Source organism: Rhinolophus ferrumequinum, chromosome 20 (assembly GCF_004115265.2).
Source record: "Rhinolophus ferrumequinum isolate MPI-CBG mRhiFer1 chromosome 20, mRhiFer1_v1.p, whole genome shotgun sequence".
Classification (NCBI taxonomy): domain Eukaryota; kingdom Metazoa; phylum Chordata; class Mammalia; order Chiroptera; family Rhinolophidae; genus Rhinolophus; species Rhinolophus ferrumequinum.
Genome location: NC_046303.1, coordinates 49,294,206 through 49,308,649, shown reverse-complemented (window position 1 = coordinate 49,308,649; position 14,444 = coordinate 49,294,206). Strand labels below are relative to the sequence as shown.

Below are 14,444 nucleotides of genomic sequence, written 5' to 3'. Positions count from 1 at the left end.
ATAGCACTGCTTTTTGGCTCGCACTCCAGGTCTATTGGGAAGTTCTAGTCCCAACCACGTACCACATGCTCTGTAACTTTCTCTAAAAATAAGGAAGCAAATACCAGTGGTTTCTGCATTAGCCCCAATTTTACATTATCTGGGACACAATTTCACTCCATTAAGCCGGATAATGGTTGTAGGATTTGTCGTGTTAAAGGAATTGGGGTTTCTGGCAGTGTCCTAGAACTAGTTTTCATTCATACTTCCTCCTCTAGTTGCTGGCACTAGCAGGTGACTCCTGGAACCCACCAGGTAAGATGACCACTTCAGACTTTTAGGGGATGGGACCCAGGTATCTGTGTTTTTTTTAAGGTCCTCTAGTGCTTTCAGTTTACAACCAAGGTTGAGAAAAACAGGCTTGGTCAATAGCAAATTAACCCATCTCCTTTCTCCTTGTACAGGGCAAAACATGTCATTTAATACCCCAAAGGGCCCAGGATAAAACGTGGAAGTACAAAGGCCATCATATGTTCCTAAACTTATTACCTTTTCCAGTCTGAGAAAGGTTCATTCTAGATTATGTTCCCTGCTCCTGCAGGCTGGCTGTTGACTTTCTCTGCAGCTGTTACTTCTAGCACACATGTTAAATACTTTTTTTTAAGTGTGTTTTTCCAGGACCCGTCAGTTCCAAGTCAAGTAGTTGTTTCAATCTAGTTGTGGAGGGCGCAGCTCACAGTGGCCCATGCCAGGTTCGAACTGGCAACCTTGTTGTTAAGAGCACCGAGCTCTAACCAACTGAGCTAACCGGCCACCCCCACGTGTTAAATACTTCATTAATATTTTCTGCTGCAACTGGAAGTGTGCCCTCCCCAAACACCTCCTAAAGGCACTGCAGAAGCCACAGTGGCAGCCACCCGTTGCAGGTTCCACAGGTCCCAAACCCCTGTAGCTGCTCTCAGCCCTCTTTCCATGGCACATTGTCTTTTAAGGGAGAAACACCTGCTGCATGGGCTCCCCACCTGGACAGCTTCCCTTCATCTGACAGGAACAACCTGATCTAGGAGGTGTTTATAAAGGGTCCATGACCTTATTGATTCTGCATAATTTGGAAATATATTAAAAATGGAGAAGTAAAAATATTTTTCTTCACACCTGAGATTTCTTCCACTTTGCCCCCATTGGGTCTCGTACAAACTTTACAGTAATTATCTTATTAAATTATAATTATTTGGTGTATGCATGACTGTCTCCCATCCAGACTAAACTTTGAGGTACAAAGATGTGTCTTATTCATCATTGTATACAAAATATCTAATAGAGAACCTGGCACATAGTGGATTCTTGGTGAATGTTGAAATGAACTAAATTTACATGTGAGGTTTCATACTTTGACTTGCTGTCCTACTCTCCATCCAAAATCTCTTTTCCCCTGGTCGCTATCAAACAACAGTGGCCATAGGAAACAGTTCTGGCCAGTGAGAAGTAAGAAGTCCTTTGGGTAGGGCTTCCAGGAGGGTCTTTGTTTTCCTACCAAAAAAGGGACAATCTGGGTTGGCCTGCCCCCTTCACCCTGTACCCCTTCCTGTTTTCTTTTTCTTCTTGTCCTTCCTGCCTGGAACTTAGAAGTAAAGGCTGGAGGTGTAGCAGCCATCTTGTAATCATGAGGTGAAGACAAAGAGGATAAATCCAAACTGCTCTGAATGGAAAAGCAGAAAGATAGAAAGAGCCCAGTTTTCTGAGGGCAGCAGCTGTGCCAGCTCTGGACTGCCTGCTTGTCTGCCTCTGGAATTCTTGAAAATAACAAAACCAAAACCTCATATCTGCCACTGTAGTTAAGTTTTCTATTATTTTCAGCCAAACACATTAGTAACTGATATAACAAGTATGTTATTAATAAATATGAATTTAAAGCACCTCGTGTCGCTCTTAGCGCATAGTAGGGATCCTTTGTTTGCATATTCATTTACTTATTCATGCAAATTGAATCTTCAATGAATAAAGGGGTTGTGTACCCCAAGAAGAAAGATTGATTTGATGTGAACCCCAAGAAGGAATTTAACTGCTGAGTTAGACACCCCACAGCCAACTGAGGGCCCATATTTTATAAATAATGAGAATCTAGTGTCCATCTGCTGACAGAGACTTCTCACATACTTTGTATACTGGGAAGTATCTCAGACTGAGCTTTCAACCTCCTGCACTGTGCTCCTGTGTTGACCCTTAGAGTTCCCAGTTTCATCTTTTAATTAACGGACTGAGACCTGCCCCATCCAGTCAGAACCATGCAGCTACCTCTTCATCTGCATCTTTACTGACCAATCACAGCAGCTCCCTGACGACCAATCAGAGCTCACGATGACGGCAAATCAGGACTGTGTGATTTGGACCAACAGAAGTGTGCAATTTGGATTCCTCATTTGCATAAAATTGGACCAATTGGGAACCAGGGCAGAAATTTTCTCTATAAAATGCAGCCTTCCATTTGTCTTTAAAAAGCATGCTTTCAATGTTTGCCAGAGGCTGACTCCCCAGTCTGCAAACTGTTACCTGAATAAAGTCTCCCCCTTTTATCTCCAGTGCCTTTGGATTTGTCAACACTTGTTTTTGTTTTTTGACAGAAGGATTATCTTCTAATAATAACAGACTATTCCCTAATTTAAGATGTGTCCAATAATCTTAAACAGCTTTTATTCAAACCCTGTAGACCATATTATATTGGTCCTGGAGTTTATTCCCAAGGCTCACTTCCTCCTGTTAGAATAAGTAATCCCATTGAAGCAGCAAATCATGCAGCAAACAGCAGAAACAGCCTCCTGGTGTTACCAATCCCCTGAGTGTTACATTTCAAGTCTTCTCTAGAAGGTGGAGTTTGTAGGAACATTGCCTGCTCCAAGGTTAATCCAGTGGCATTATTCTCTCCTCCCTGGGCTGCCCAGCTGCTCAAGGCCACGTCAGTGGGCAGAGGAGGCGCTGGAGCAGCTTTGTCCCGGAAGGCCAAGAGGCTTTTTTGCCTGAGGTTTGGTGGTTACAAGAGCTCAACTGGCAGCTCCATCAAGGGAACCAAATAGAAAGGGAGAGAAGAGAGATCAGCTGTCTCAGACTAAACCATGAGGAAACTCTCCAGGACCCGATCTCCTGCTTTCTCTATGGAATTCCTCTTTTTCTTTGGAATTCCTGGATCTCAATCTCTCTGTCTCTCTCTCTCTCTCAACTTGGCTCTAAGCAGCTTGGCTTTATCTCTGAAAAGCAATTGTAAATGCCTGTCTTTGGAGTATACATTTTATGCTTATTTTTAAAATAATACAGCTGGATTTTTATCATCTTAAAATTAAGAAATATTGAGCAATTTCAATATACCAGACACTGTGCTAAGTGGCTTTACATTCCTTCTCTAATATTTACAACCCCCCTACTCTGTTAGGTGCTGTTATTCTTCCATTTGACAGATGAAAAAAATTGAAGCTCAGAGAGGTTAAGACCTTGTCCAAGATCACACAGAGCCAAGAGTCCAGTCAGGGGTGTCTTTCTCCAGAGCCCTCGTGCCCATTCCAGCCTCCCCTGTCCTCTATGCTTTGGCAGTGGGCAACATATCCCGCCCATTGCCAGTGCCCAAGTTCTCCCTGCCAGGACACCAGGCTCCTGAGTCGAAGGCAATGTGGAGAAGCCCCTCTCTAGTTTAACACAGAGACTTACACTGAGGGGTGTGTTTCGACTTGTGTCTTCTGGATCGAAGGCCTCAACCTGGTAAATGAATCCAGGGTTTGCTCCTTCCACGATGTAGAGGCTTAGACCTACAGCCACAACCACAGTGGAATAAGAAACATTTTGTTAAATGAAGCAAACAAGATTTCCAAAACCAGGGCAGCCAAAGGAAACCAAACATGACCAAGGAAACCAAGCACCGTGGGAAAGAGGGGGCCGCAATAATAAGGGCCGACTTGCAGGAGTGGGTCCGTTTACAGGAATGAATAAAATTCTAGGTGGGCCACGCTGGTACCAAGTCTTCCCGTGTTTCCTCCAATGAGAGGTGACCCAGGGTGCTGTTGTTTAGCAGGAGAGAGGGAAGTGATAAGAGCAGAGAATTGGAACGTAAGCACAGGTAGGAACCGCCAGGGGGACGCTGCTCCGTGCCCCAGATCCTCTTCAGTGTAAATTGCTCCTAAGCTGAGCTGAGGTCGTCCCTTGAAGTGCACTTAGCATCTCAGCAGAAATGAGTCCCTAAAATGAGAGGCCTGACAGAGAAATAGAGAGAGATGGAATATGCGGGGAGAGAGGGCTACAGAAGCTCCAAGAAGGGACCAAATATTGATTTCATCTACCTCAGGGTTCTTGCTGTCAGGGGGAGGGAGGAGCAGGCAGCCGCGCTTGGCACCACCTGCCCTGCCTGAGGGGCCGCCACGCTCTCTGCTCTGGCATCTTTCCTCCTGAGAATCTGTGCCTCAGACGTGACTGAGAATGTTAACATGAACTCACTCTTCTTTGAGGCATTGTGCTGAGGACTGAGCGTATGTTTTCTGCTTTAATCTTCACAGTGGCCCTAGAAAGTATGTATTGTCATTTTCTCCACTTTATCAATAAGGAGGAGTTATGAGGTTGTCTCAGCGAGTAAGTAACAGAATCAAAATTCGAACCCAAGCCGTCTTACATCTGAGCTAGGGCTGTGCCTGGAGCACTCACACATCAGTGAGCAGGCCAAGACCGCTAGAGCAGAAGTGGGGGTGGGGAGATGTGTGGGAAACGACCTGGCGGGGGCGGGGTGGGGTATGGGGTGTGTGGGGGGTGAGAGTTGTGTGGGCTTGCCAGACCTGGTGGGGCTTTAAGGAGACTCTGGCTCTCCTTCTGAGTGAGATGGGCAGTTTCTGGTAGGTTTTCAAGCAGAGGAATTTCTCAATTTAACTGCTATTGAACAGGACCCCTCTGGCTGCTGTGTGGAGAATCAACAGCGGAGGTTAAGGGCAGAGCAGAGAGCCCAATGAGTGGGCCATGGCAGTAATCCAGGCGAGACAGCACTCGTGCCTTGCACCATGGAGGTAGTGGTGGAAAAGCTAGGGACCAGTCGGACTCTGCGTAGATTTAGAAGTTGGCAAGATTTACTAAAGGATTTGAAGTTAGGTGTGAAAGACAGTGAGAAGTCAAGGTTGACTTCAAAGTTTGGATCCCAGCATCTGGAAGGATGGAGTAACCATTAATTAAAACGGGACAGACAGGAGAAGTAGCTTTGGGTGCGGATGGTGGGAGTCGGGGGGGTGTGGAGTGGGAGTCAAGGGTTTGCTTTAGGAACATTAAGTATGAGATGTCATATTCTGAGACCAACTCCAATGTGTGGAGGTTTTTCTTACACCACCAAGCAATTCTCTGACACCGGCTGGGTGTTCTACCATTCAACTCAATTCAAGTCCAGGTTGTCACCTGTGCTTTTGACCTACCAGCTCTGGATCTGAGTTTCCCACAACCCCCTCTTTGGGTTCGATTAATTTGCTAGAGGGAATTACCAACCTCAGCGAAACCTTTTACTTACTAGATCACTGGTTTATTATAAAAGGCTATAACTCAGGAACAGCCAGATGGAAGAGATGCAGAGGACACAACACAGGGAAGAGTGGGAGCCTCCATGCTCTCTGGGCACACCACGCTCCCCGAATCTCCACCAAACCTGCCCTTTTGGGTGTTTATGGGGGCTTCAATACATGGGTGTAATTGGTTAAATCATTGACCACTGGTAATTGAACCCAATCTCTACCCCTTCTCCCCTCCTGTAGTGGTGGGGGCGGGTGGGAGGGTGTGTGTTGGGGGACTGAAAGTTCCAACCCTCTAAACACGTGATTGGTTCCACTGGTCACAACTGCCATACTTAGGTGACCTGGGGCATTCCAAATGTCATGTCATTAACATAACAAAAAATACCTTTATGACTCTCATCACAGGAAATCCAAGGGTTTTAGGAGCTTTGTGTCAGGAACAAAAGGAAGACCAACTATACATTTCTTATTATAAATCACAACATCACAGCTGTCTAGTAGATATCCAAGAGGAGATGTTAGGTAAGGTACTTGGATATTTGAGTCAGAAGTTCAGGGGAAAACCTGGACTTAACCCCACAGACTTGGAGCTTGTCAGTATGAATAGCGTTCAAAGCCATGAGGCTGGGGGAGATCACGCAGGAAGTTACCCTATGCTCTTACACGTTTGGTCCCTGCTCCACAGGACCCCAGACACACCAGGGGTCAGCGTCCACGGGGAGAATGAACAGGTCAGTCAATGACCAGTACACAGTGATAAGCCTGACGAGCTTGGCCCAGCTTCCTCCAGAATGATCCACTTGAGGTGCCAAGCTTCAGTTTCTTCCCCGGGACTGGGAGACACCCAACAGAAACCATGGCTGTGAAGGGCTTTGTACACTGCTGGGCATTATCATTGGGAGTCCTAGGCTGGAGGACATTTCATTTGTTCCCTGCTCATTAAGCAGCTGCCTTTTGCAGGGGAACAGCTGCTTGTGTATTAACTTTGCTGTTTTTCTCTTTTCCCCAGGGTCCCCCCTGATGCCACCGTCTGCGCTGCATTGCACACCTAGGTGTATCTTACCTTTTGCCAAGTTGCCTAGAAATTGAGGTGGCTCATTCACATCTGTTACCTGGACAGTAAGGACCTGCAGGTCAGTGACACCAACATCGTCCTGAACGTAAATCTGCAAATCAAATATCTTTGGTCCTGTTTCAAAATCTAGTTGTTCCTTCCCAGTGGTGACAACCTAAAAAGTAAGTGCAGAATTCTTAGTAATCATGTGAAAGAAAGTCTGCTTTGTATGCATGCGTTTTGCGAAGAGATATTACTATGAAGGAAGCATCCTGGAAACCATTTTTCACTCGCTGTCACAGAAACTGGTTGTTTGCCTTGTCCTTCCAACATAAGCCCCACGATACTTCACTAAAGGGACTGCTATGTGTGATGATGCTTTTTATGGGAAAGAAAAATATTTAGGAGACATTCTGGTTTCAATGAATGGAGATGGAAAGCCCAATAATTTAAAAAAAACCTATGATTACTTGGGGTAGGCTCCCACACAAGTCCCTTTAGCAACCCTAAATATAGTTAGATTTTTCTCGTCTTTAAGAATGAGATACCACACTTTCCTGGGACTGCTGTTAAATTACATCTTGACTCATCACTCCATTCTAATTTTCCCAAGGCCCCTTCCAAGAAGAGAAGAAGAATACATCTGCAGAAATAGGAAATGATATTTACTAACATCAACAGCCTGTTCAGTGTGTGTGTGTGTGTGTGTGTGTGTGTGTGTGTGTGTGTGAGTGAGTGTGCCCCTTCCCACACAGTCTTCCACTGTTGGAAACTTGTCCTCTGCACCACAAGTGTTTTGGAGATGTGGGACGGTTACCTAGAAGCAGGGCCAGAGAGCTTTCCCCAGCATGTAGCCCATCGCCAGCAGGAGCCCAGGGTCTGTGGTGGGAGTGTGCTGCTGAGGCTACCTGGAGGCCCGTCTGTAACCTGTGACATCTGCACCCCTGTCACTGAGCTCTGAGAAGGCACAGGGTCCTTTGGGACATCAAGGACGAAACTTCATAAATGTCTTAATTATGCTAAGAGAATCTTTTGGTTATTAATATAACTTGGGCCAGACAATGAGGCAGTCAGTATCCTGTAGTGAGGAGATCACTTAGCTCCAATCCCATTTCCATCACTGAACTGCTATGTGCCCTTGGGAAAGTCACGTCACCATTTCCTGGTTTTGTTTTTCCCTCATTAGAATTAGATAAATAATTGTTGCCATGTTAAACGGCTGTGTTATAATATAAAGTGTTATAAGGAAGAGCTCGATTAGGGGACTATGGAAAATCAGAGGGAAGAAAGTTAATTGTGAGCTGTGTTTAGTCAGGGAGGGCTTCATGGAGGAGGCGGTGGGTATCGTGTTTGCCTTTGTGAGATCTGGATTGGGTAAAGAACAGAAGACAGCCACAGATATGAGTGAGTGTGTACAGTGGGGGGAGAATGTATGGAGGAGGGCTGAGAGGAAAACGAGGTAGTCTTGTCTCCATCCACAAGCAGGGTGAGCCGATATCCACACAAATGAGGAGGACCTTGTATCTATACTTGGCATATGGTAGGTAAGAGGCAGCCTAACATAGGGCTCAAGAGCATAGACTTTGGAACAAGACTGAGTGGATTTAAGGCCCAGCCTTCCCATTACTTAAAAACAAAACAAAACAAAACAAAAAACAAACCCAAAAAAAAAAAACAAAAACAAAAACAAAAACAAAAAACCTTTCTGTGCCTCAGTTTCCCCATCTGTAAAATGAAGATTATAAGAGCATCTACTTTGTAGGGTAGTTGTGAGGGTTAACTGAGCTAATCCGTGGAATACTTAGAGATCACTGGCGCTGGGCAAACCCTCAGCAAATGTGGGCTTTTATTATTCTTATTAGATAGTCAAAACTGTCCAGGGAAGGTACGTCTCCCAGAGCAGCCCCCTCTGTCCGCACAGTCCACTCTGTGTCCTGATTTATACTCCAGCTTCCTGCTGAGCCTGGAGCCCTCTCCTGAACCCCAAGCCGAGACAGTCCTTTGCCACAGCGTTACCTACTGACAGCTCCCCCACCCCGGGAACTAGCCCTAAACACCCCAGAGGGAGGAAACAGAACAGTCAGAAAAAGGGAAAAGTTGTTTTTGTTGTTGTTACCAGCATTTACTCAATGTTTGTGTGCCCGGCTCTTGCCAAGCCATTTTGTGGAGTATTTTACTTAATCATCACAACAACCATAGGTTGGTAGAACTTCTCCACATTTCACACATATGGAGACTGGAACAAGGAAGGGAGGGAATTCCAAAGGCCCCAGCTGGGGCGGTGTGGGGTAGGGGTGGTCCTCAGTTTGGTTGCAGGCCGTCTGGCTGCAGTTGTGGTGAAAGGCAGTAAGTTTGGTTTAAGGCATGTCAAGTTGGAGGTCTTTCTGGACAGGGCTGAGTGCATTTACAAAACCACAGTGCTCGTGACAGCAGACGGGACAGAGGAGTCAAGCACAGAGAGGCGCAAAGGGAAGAGGGCGGTGCGGCCTCCACGTGACCTCAGAGGGCTGCAGTCTTTGGAGCGGCCGAGCCTGCCATCACACCTCCCGGGCTCTTCAGAGCTTCCTTCTTGGTGCTGCTCTAGGAGAAAATCCCTTGACCAGTGATTAGCCACATGGGCCAGTGAGGCTCCAGCGTCTCCCTTGCGGGGCAACAGTGAGCCAGCGCAGTGTGGGTGCTGAGCAAGGGTTCTTGGGGCCCGCCTGCCCCATCTCAAATCTCAAGTCTGCCACCATTAGCTATGTGAACCTTGGGCAAGTTGCTTGACTTCTCTATGCCTCAGTTCCCCCGCCTTTAACATGCAAATATTAATAGTACACCACTTCATAGTGTTGTTATGAGGATTAAATAAATGAATTTACAAAATGTTCAGGGGGATTCCCAGTACATGGTAAATGCTTCATAAGTGTGAGCTGTTACCACCATCATCATCATCATTCATCCTCTTCCCCTTCCACCCCAACCCCACCAGAAGTCTCAGCAGCTGTGTTTGAAAGCAGAGAGGCCAGGCCTTTGGCATGGTTTGGAGGTCAGCCTCAGAAAGCCCTGCACGACTGAGTGCCAAGGCCAGCCCTGAGCGGACCTCGGGGCCAGAGACTCAACACCGCATCACTAGACTCGTCATCCTGCAGAGTGTCGAGGCTGCCCGAGGAGGAGCCAGGTTCTTCCACAGAGAGGGTCCTGACCTGTGCTCTGGGCAGCAGGAGTGGCTCTTGCGAGCAGTTTGGGTTGGATACTAGGACCTTCCTCAAGGGGGATGTTTGATGATATCGGGTAGTTTCTGGAGAAAGCAACCAATTCTTAAGAAGAGCTACCGGACTTGTGAACTTGTGGCCCAGCCAAGTACCCTCACAGGGTACAGCTGGGCAGCTGCGGGCTGCGGTGCCAGGAGGGCACCAGGACGGGGGCTATAGGGTGAACATTGGAGCCTCCATCAGCCTAAGAAACACGCCATTTCTCAAGAACAGGCTGGGATTCTTCCTTGGCTGACAGCTCTGCCTGAATCACAGGGCGTGTGGGAAGACCATGTCCATAGAGGACTTAGGGGCTCATCGAAAGAGCAACAGATGTGCAGGTCAGTGCAGGAGAAAGAGCCTGAGACTGGGAGTCAGAAGACCTGAGTTCTTATTTCCACCTTCATGGTTATGTGATCTTGGGCAAATCAATTAACCTTGCTACCTTTTTGTTATCTTCTTTCTAATATAGAAATAAAAAAATTTAAACAGTGATAATACCAGAGTTAGTAGGAACCATTGAAAGATCAGGCAGTGAATGCGCTTTGGAACCTTTGCAAATCTGAAACGGCATTAAAGGCAGTAGACTATAGAGGCTGAGCATAAAAGTTCTCAAGTGGAAACAACCAAATATCTGTCAACTGATGGCTAGACAGACAAAATGTGGTATATCCATATACTGGAATAATATTCAGCCATAAAAAGGAATGATGTACTGATCCATGCTACAAAGTGGGTAATTTTATGCTTACAAGAAAGAAGCCAGTTGTTAACGACCACATACAATATGGTTCTCTTCATATGAAGTGTCCAGAATAGGCAAATCCATTAAGACAGAAAGTAGATTAGTGGTTGTCAGGGACTGGGGCATAGACAGGGGCAGGGCACTGACTGCCGATGGACTTGGAGTTCCTTTTGGAGTGATGAAAATGTTAGATTGTGGTGATGGTCTCTGAATATAGTAAAAACCACTGAACTGTACACTTTACATGGGTGAATTGTATGCTGTGTGAATTTACATCTCAATAAAGTCATTTTAAAAACATGATAAGAGCTTAGAAGTCATACTGCCTGGATTCCAGTTTCAGCTCAGCTACCTAATAGCTTGTGCAACCCAGAACAAGTTATTTAACCTGTCTGTTAAGTTTTGCTCATTTTCCCCATCTGTAAAAAGAGGTAATAATACAAATAAAATAATATAGAATAATACAAATAAATTAATGCAAATAAAAATCAAGAATAAACACGTGTAAAGCACGTTCAACAGTGTCTGCCATATATTACGTGCTCTCTAACTGCAGGCAATTGGCAGGGCTTTTAGGAATAGACAAACAACAGCTGTTAAAGAAGAGCCAGATGTCAAGGGAGCAGATAGATTGGCAGGTAAGTCACAGCATCTGGGGCCTGGGAATGTATACTGGATGCTGAGGTGAAGACTGCCAGACTGTGTGTTCCTTACGTACCTAAGGGCCTACCCCTGGGGCGAAAATATCAGATGCCCAGGCTCTGGCCCTCAATTTGTGGGCTCCACAGTGACTCTAATGATCAGCTGGGTTCAAGCACATGTAGTGTGTACCTCAGGGAGGCAACTGTGCCTAGACCAAGCAGGCTGGGCCCACTGGTCCCACCAGAACCCCACAGCAATGGCAGGCAGGGCTGATGACAACAGCAGGAGGTTCCTACACCAGCCAGCCGAGGGAAAGGGGGTGGGGGACACTGAAGTATAAGTAGGCCCAGACACCAGGACCCTAAGACATCCTTAGAAGGCTTCTGAAGTTAGCAGTGGAAAATATGCAGTGAGCAGGTTTATCCTACAAGGAGGAGTGACAACTTTGCAAAGTCTCAAATGACAAACTGGAAAACAGAGCAGTGGTGCCACGGTTCTCAAATGTCAATGATTGGGTCTGAATTACCCAAGAGGAAATATTCACACAGTAGGGCTGGACATTTAGACTTATATTTTTACTATGTTCGTGCATATTAAACAAGTCTCCTTGTAGATTTCCTTCTGAGAAAAACCACAGAATCCTAGAAAAGCGCAATCACCAGACACAAGTTCATCAGGGCCTGGATTTTAAGGAGATCGATCCTCATACTATCCCACCTGAAGAATGTAGTAGCTGCCAGCACACCTAATACCTGGGCTCTAAGATGCCCCACACAGGACTTCTGGATCTTACAAGAAGGGAGATTAAACCAGGGAAAGAGACGGAAATGGCCACTGATCGAGAATCACATGTGCCCCTCATCTTCAGGACCCTCTTTGCAGACAGCTCCCACTGGGGGCAAGATGGTACTTACCTCAAAGTCCGTGCCTGACAGCCAGTTCACCCTGAAGGCTTTGGTGAGGGGACTCGAGTTGATTATCAGGGGAAACCCTGGGATCACAGGTGACAGCGATGCTGATAAGTTCACAGAAAACTCATGCACTGAAGTCTCAGGTGGAGAATTCTCTGCCACGTTGCTTGTAGCAGGTAAATGGATTAGGTGTAGCGCCTCTGCCTCTGTGGATTTAAAAAGGATGCAAAATGACAAGAACACAAAGCCTTGTGCTGGGATCAGGGACTTAACAGCTTGTTCTGTGGCTTCAACTTGTAGCTCAGAGCAACGATGGAACCTGGTCACTCCCCAAGAACAAATACTCTTGCCAAGAGCTGGAAATGGGAATGGGAGATTTTCTCAGAGCCAAGAAAACAACCACCACCAACAGCCATGAAATCTGCTTCTGTCGTTCCATAAATAAAGCTGCTGTGCTCCTCTTGTCTCCCTGCTTCCCTTCTCTTTTCTCCCAGTCTTTGCGAAGAGCCAGGGAAAGGGAAACATGACACTTTAGCAGATAGACACCCACTTGAAGGACCTCGTCTAGCCATGACATTCTCTCTCTTACAAGGTAGTTTATAAGAGTTTATTTTCCTTCTCTGTGTCAGTATTTGATTCATGAGGTCATCTGAGAATTGAGTGTGCATGACTGGAACGTTCCAAAGTCATGGCAGATCTTCCCACATCCATAAGAAATCTCAAGGACAATTATTTGTTATTACTGGGCGCCATAGGTGTCATCTAGAGAGTCAATTAGTACTTCTTGGTTGATAGATTAAGTCCTGTTTCACAGAGAAGGAAATGAGATATTCAGGGAAGTGAACTGCCTTGGACTGCATTACAGACAGGAATTTTACAATTTAAGAGAAAATGTGTTTCTTCCAGGAAAGCCTTGGGACCTTCTGGGGTCTCCATGATACTCTGCAAGACTTTCTCAGTACAGAGGACTGCAACAGGTTGTTCTGTATTGTTTCCAGAATGATGGTTACTGTAAGGAGTAACCCCCAAATCCACTCCTCTCAGAACCTCAGGATGTACCTTACTTGGAAATAGAGTCTTTGCGGATGTAATTAGTTAAGAGGAGATCATCCTGGATCAGGGTGGACACTAAATCCAATGACTATTGTCCACATGGGGACACACACACAAGGAAGAAGTCCATGTTATGATAGAGGCAGAAATTGAAGTGATACAGCTACAAGACCAGGAATGGCAAGCCACCACCAGAAGCTGGGAGGTAGGTATGGAACACATTCTCCCTCAAAACTTCTAGAAGGAACCAACCCTGCCAAAACCTTAATTTCAGACTTCTAATCTCCTGAACTGTGAGAGAATATATTTCTGTTGTTTTGGGCCATCCAGTTTGTGCTAATTGTTATGACAACATTAGGAAACTAATACAATTACCATTTTACCCAATGTTCTAAATAAGGTCATAATGTAAATTCTTTCTCTCATTTACTCCTCAAAATAGTCCTCTTAGGTAGGTATTAACGTCATCATTTTACAGATGAAGAAACTGAGTTAATGGACACACAGTAAATACAGGCATTCCCCCCACCTCAGGGATACGATCCAAGACCCCCAGTGGATGCCTGAAACTGCGATAGTACTGAATCCTACACACGGCTGACAATTAAGTTCGCAAACTTGTTGCAACGATGTTGCCAACCTTTTTTGACATCAGAGGGATTGTTCATTATGAATTTGTACCAACTGGACAAAGAGTTAACCAGATTTACTATTTGGAAGTGCTGAAAAGGCTGAGTGAAAAAATTAGACGACCTGAACTTTTCGCCGACAATTCATGGCTCTTGCATCACGACAATGTCCCAGCTCACACGGCACTGTCCGTGAGGGAGTTTTTAGCCAGTGAACAAATAACTGTATTAGAACACCCTCCCTACTCATCTGATCTGGCCCCCAATGACTTCTTTCTTTACCCGAAGACAAAGGAAATATTGAAAGGAAGACATTTTGATGACATTCGGGATATCAAGGGTAATATGATGACAGCTCTGATGGCCATTCCAGAAAAAGAGTTCCAAAATTGCTTTGAAGGGTGGACTAGGCACTGGTGTCAGTGCATAGCTTCCCAAGGGGAGTACTTTGAAGGTGACCGTAGTTATTCAGCTATGAGGTATTCAGACCGTAGATATTCAGCTATGAGGTATGTAGTACTTTTTCTAGGATTAGTTCGCAAACTTAATTGTCTCACCTCATGTATTATATTTTTTCCTATACATACATACCTATGACAAAGTTTAATTTATAAATTAGGCAAGTAACAGATTACCGACAACAATAATAAACTAGAACAATTATAACAATATACTG

At 45.5% G+C, this 14,444-nt stretch overlaps 1 protein-coding gene and 1 non-coding gene across 2 annotated transcripts in view; both read right to left on the bottom strand.

Moving 5' to 3' along the window:
- CDHR3 (cadherin related family member 3) overlaps positions 1-14,444 on the bottom strand; it is a 63,194-nt gene that overhangs the window by 40,136 nt on the left and 8,614 nt on the right. Inside the window, exons 2-4 of the mRNA XM_033088927.1 lie at positions 12,090-12,292; positions 6,565-6,730; positions 3,676-3,773 (exon numbers count right to left, since the gene is read on the bottom strand). Of these exons, the coding sequence (XP_032944818.1) occupies positions 3,676-3,773; positions 6,565-6,730; positions 12,090-12,292 (467 nt within the window). The remainder of the gene's footprint in view (positions 1-3,675; positions 3,774-6,564; positions 6,731-12,089; positions 12,293-14,444) is intronic.
- TRNAK-CUU (transfer RNA lysine (anticodon CUU)) lies at positions 719-792 on the bottom strand. The gene has a single exon. It is a non-coding gene; the product is annotated as a tRNA-Lys (tRNA).